Genomic DNA, 4,790 nt, shown 5'->3' with positions numbered 1-4,790 from the left:
AATGATTAGAAGTGCAATATCTCATCCGAAAAAGAAAACGTAACTATATCACCAGGTTTATTCTTGCTAGTGTTTGAATAGTATATATGTAGTATGTTCTATTAATTTAGTGTTCATTCAATTATACGATGTTATAAAAGCTAAAGAAGATCTTAATTATCCTTCCCTGATATATTATATACATAGAATTAGAAATCAAATCCATGCATATTGCCGGTTTTTGAACTCTAATAATAACTAATCATACTAACGTAACTTTACAGTGCCACTAAAATATCTGATGTCTTTCAAAAATTTACATTAAATTATTTGATGTCCTATATATGTGTAACAAGTGTGGGTGCAACAAATTCTTGCATTGTGACTTTCAATGTAAACTTATTATAATATACTCTAATATCGGAACAAATCAATTCATGCATGATATTTTATAGCAGATCGGACACCATCTCATCCTCCTTTAAAAAGCATTATTAGGACTTCTCAAAGTTGTTAATCTGCTTCTTTTCTTCGTTAAATTTATTCACAATTAATAAGAGATGCTTGTTTTGGAAGAAAAAGTAGTAAGTACTTCTCGACCTATTTTCAAGAAAGTTTGGCTAGAGAAGAAGATATTAAATGATAGTATGACTTAGCGGTTAATAAAAACCAAATGAAAAACATAAAAGATCAGCTTGAATCTTAAGCTCACAAGTAAAAATTATATGATTTTCTCTCATGAACACCATAATCTTGTGGTTTTAAGTAAAACTCTGGATTTGTTCCTTTTTTATGCTTTGCACACATGAAAAAGAAAAATCACTGCAGTTTCATTGTTTAATTAACATTTTATTTCTTAAGTCAAAATAATATTCAAATTATCTCTCATCTCATGACTCAATGTAAAAGTTAGCCCTAGTAATAAATTACATGCACGATGCCATAAACTAGGCTACGTACAGTTGCTGAGGCACTGTTGAATTAATCAAAAAGAATTTCTTTTCCATAACCGAAACATTGATTACAAAACTAAAATTACTCAAAATTGAGAGTGTCTCGATTATGTACAAAAATATACTGTATAGTATCCCGTGGTGGTTATAATATTTTTGAATTCCTGGCAGTTTCTAACAAGCCTGTCCTACCTTGCAACCAAGTGCCCCTGCAAACCTTGTAATCCAAGTGACTTGATCTGCTGGTGCTGCTGATATTCCATCGTAAAGATTTTGATGTTTCTTTGACCAATCAGGATCACCAGATTGAACAAAATATGCCCCATTCATGTATAAATCTCCCTCTGATCTCCATGTCCACTGCATCCACACTGATTCTGGAGAGTATTCCCTCTTTGTAATCTGTTTTTGACATACATATATAACCTATAAGATGGGATAATGAAATAATTTGCACCGTATGGCCACTTCTTAAATTTTGTCCTTATTAGGCATTCGGTATTCAAAAAGCACTTGCCCGATTAATTCAGATTCGCGACATATGAAGGGGCAAGTGCACAAATAGCCATTCTCAGCTATGCTATTTAGATATTAGAAAGTACTTATTTTGTCCGGAAATTTTAAATTAAAAATCTTATTTTCAAGACAATTTGGGATATTTTTGTCCTAAAAATTTGAATTAATTCAGGACGCACTGGCTAATTCTTAAATAGTAGCTCTTTAGAGTGGCTACCTGGTGTCATTTCTACACATATAAAACCTCTAAGATGGCTAATGAGATAATTTTCACCATATGGCCACTTTATAAATTTTGTCCATGTTAGCGCAGTGGGCTAACCTGGACAGAATTCAAACAATGGCCTCAAAATAAAGCGCTTTACCGCACTCACGATCCAGAAAGGTTAAATAGTGCAATTGGTTGAATACTGAATTACTTACCTAGAGGAGTAGGGATCAATTCCCACTTAATACTTCATTGTTTTTCTCCATTCTTTAGTGGTGAACACATGTTGGCTCGTAAAGGATCAAAAGTTTTGAAAATGAACAAATAAACAAACAAATAGAGGGGATAAATTACCTGCTTCTTGAAGATGTCAGGAGGAGCAATGAAACGATTACCCTGGCTAATAATGGTAGGATTTTTACTACCACCAATAGCATACATATTCCAGTGAGTATAGTCATTATTAACAACATGAATGTATCCCCATCTGCACCTCGGCATTCTCTGCACCAATCTCTTTCCAAAATGATTGAATGCTAGTGTAATTTGCATTTGTTGATCTATTGAAGAACTATCACTCGCACCAAACAACATCACCTCATTATGATCTGTGAAATGGCCATTTGATATGGTGATACCGGTGGATCCTTCAACAGCATCAATAATTCCATCATAGCAATTCCACATTGACACATGATCAATCCAAATATTGGACGCACCAAATATGGAAATGCCATCTCCATCACTCATTGTGCGTAGTCCAATATGGTCTACTGCATCTCTAACCATGCCACCATTTCCTTGGACAATGTCATGAATGTGTAGGCCATGGATAATCACGTTTTTTGTATACTGGATCATGATACCTGTCAAGATATAACATGAATATATAGGTAATAAAAAGTGTATCCTTTCAAATAATTTAAACTTTAAATGTGATAATCCACAATCAAGTATAATATATACCAGCGCCACCAGCAATGTGAACGTTAGCCCCACGAGCATCGATAGTTTTATCACTCTGCATGATCAACTCCTGGTGCAGCCTAATGGTCATTCCTCTATCAAATATGATCCACAATGGCTCCTTTTGAATAACAGCATGACGTAGGGTTCCTATTGTATTGCAGACATAATCAATTACATAAAAGTGTATTTTCTCTAATAGCTTAAACTATTTAATAAGATTATCAGACAATATAATACCTGGTTTTGGGTCGGTATAATCATCTGAAGAATCATTGACGACATAGAACCTGCCGGCCTTTCCGCCAGTGGCCTTGGATCCAAAGCCCATTGCACAATCTGCTAGCTTTTTCCTGTTGTCTGCCCAATTAGGGTCACATCTCCAGCACTTATCGATTGGATTTGTGACCATACAAGGGCCCGTGTATTTTTTAGTACCTAGCTCCCTTCTTGTGTCATTCTTTGGTATTACTTCACTTAATTCCTTCATAGCACTGCATGAAGAGGGTATATCTTAGCAGCATAAGGATCTATCTTTTGCTTAAACATGGGAGAAAATTTCAGGAGTTGTTGCATGAAAGTCAAACCATAAACAACCCAAGAAATTATACTGAACGTAATTAGCTTGATTAATAGTTTAATTTTCCATATTAATTAAAATCCTGAATTGATGTCATCAGATCCACATTCTTGGTCTTTTATATAATTATATTTGATTGTGTACCAAGTTTAAGGAAAAAAGATTTTTGTAACTTACGAAAAGTACATATAAAATTTGTAATCTTAATTTATGTGACTATAGAAGTATGCACGGGTCAAATCTAAAGTTAAAGTTGTAAATTTTTTAAACAATAGAAGGCGATGTTACAATATAGAAATTATTACATAGATAATTATTTCAGAGAGATAGAGGAACTTGACATACTCACGGACTTGTTTGTTAAATGCTAATGTGACATTTTCAGGTTCGCTCTCATAAGTTTGGAGAGCGACCTTTCTGGCTTCCTCTGCTCTCCTCCTCCACACTTCGTCGAACTCTCCAATATGAGCCAAGAAACTCGGAATTATTGCGGTAAATATGAAAAATAGAACGAAGAACGAATGCATCACCTTAGGTCCTTTCATTTTTATTTATATATTTATAGTTTTTTGCTTTTTCTTGTGTTAATGGTGGCCGGTCGGGGTCGAACCGTTGGCTCACCGGAGGTTCAGACCCTAGCTTGACCAACCACAACTATCTTTTTTATCTCAGTTAATCCTCTCTGTCTTAACAGAGAAAGATAAAATTTTCTTTTGGATTCTGGTAAAATATTGCTTAAATAGGAAGACTTCTCGGGACATTGGACATAGAATAATCGCAAAATGCTCACATCCATTATTTACTGAAGTGAACCACCAACACTAGTTCGTTTTTCAGTTTTCCTTAGTTACCTCTGGTCCAAAGATGCTGATAAGGCGATGACTATCAGCCAACGTTTGAAATTACAATACTTACTAGTAATATTTAGCAAGGGTGTGATTGAAGGATTAAATATTTATTTTCTGTTTCATTTTATAAGACACTATTACTACTTATAAAATCAAAAAAAAATAAAAAATCCTTTGACCATTTCTCAAGTAGTATCTTTTTTTGATTGTTTTACATTATTAACTGTTGTGACATATACAGTACATTTTATATAATTTTCAAGTATTTAAATTCTATTCAAAATTAAAGATGAAGGACATATGCTTTAATTCATGGACTAAACTTAGCAGCTCTATAGAATAACGAAACTTAGAAGAAGAGATGGCCGAACAAAAACTTCATGTAGGAAAGGGATAATAAATATAAGAGTGTCTTGCCTAATTCTCTAATTTGTATCTGAAAAGGTACATTATTGTTTTCAACACTATTGTTAATATTTACTCCTACATAGAGGGAAAGGTGTACAATATGTTAAAAGTTGTTTGGCTGAAGCTAATATATTGTATAATAGGTGTGTCGCAATGTGATTGCTCATTAAGCACTTGACATTGTGTTATGTATATCAATTTTTTTTTCCCTGAAAATACGCTCTTTTCATTTTCAAGGTTTAGTGAATCTACTGAATAGATCCTCATGTTTGGTCTAACCAATATTATAATTATAGTTATAGATGTTGAAGATTGTGTACGGGTAAGATCGG

The 4,790-nt window shown here is 33.7% G+C and overlaps 1 protein-coding gene across 1 annotated transcript; it reads right to left on the bottom strand.

The window, feature by feature from the left end:
• Positions 1 to 960: 960 nt before the first annotated feature.
• On the bottom strand, positions 961 to 3,903 carry LOC107832766 (putative pectate lyase P59). Its single transcript, XM_075241254.1, has 5 exons — positions 3,548 to 3,903; positions 2,863 to 3,116; positions 2,623 to 2,772; positions 2,011 to 2,522; positions 961 to 1,334 (listed from the first exon to the last, which is right to left on the bottom strand). Exons 1-5 carry the CDS (start codon positions 3,745 to 3,747, stop codon positions 1,107 to 1,109), a joined length of 1,344 nt encoding a protein of 447 aa, XP_075097355.1. The 5' UTR covers positions 3,748 to 3,903; the 3' UTR covers positions 961 to 1,106.
• Between the last annotated feature and the right edge of the window lie 887 nt (positions 3,904 to 4,790).

The sequence above is a fragment of the Nicotiana tabacum genome, chromosome 3 (genome assembly GCF_000715075.1).
Source record: "Nicotiana tabacum cultivar K326 chromosome 3, ASM71507v2, whole genome shotgun sequence".
Classification (NCBI taxonomy): Eukaryota; Viridiplantae; Streptophyta; class Magnoliopsida; order Solanales; family Solanaceae; genus Nicotiana; species Nicotiana tabacum.
The sequence above is the reverse complement of the archived record's forward strand: the minus strand, read 5'-3'. Positions and strand labels throughout refer to the sequence as shown.

Excerpts from the sequence above, each read along its gene's own strand:
- LOC107832766 (XM_075241254.1), bottom strand. The coding sequence starts at position 3,747 with ATGAAAGGACCTAAGGTGATGCATTCGTTCTTCGTTCTATTTTTCATA. Across the intron at positions 3,117-3,547 it reads TTTAACAAACAAGTCCGTGA|TGCTATGAAGGAATTAAGTG; the intron begins GTATGTCAAGTT and ends CTCTTCATGCAG. Across the intron at positions 2,773-2,862 it reads TTATACCGACCCAAAACCAG|GAACCCTACGTCATGCTGTT; the intron begins GTATTATATTGT and ends GCAATACAATAG.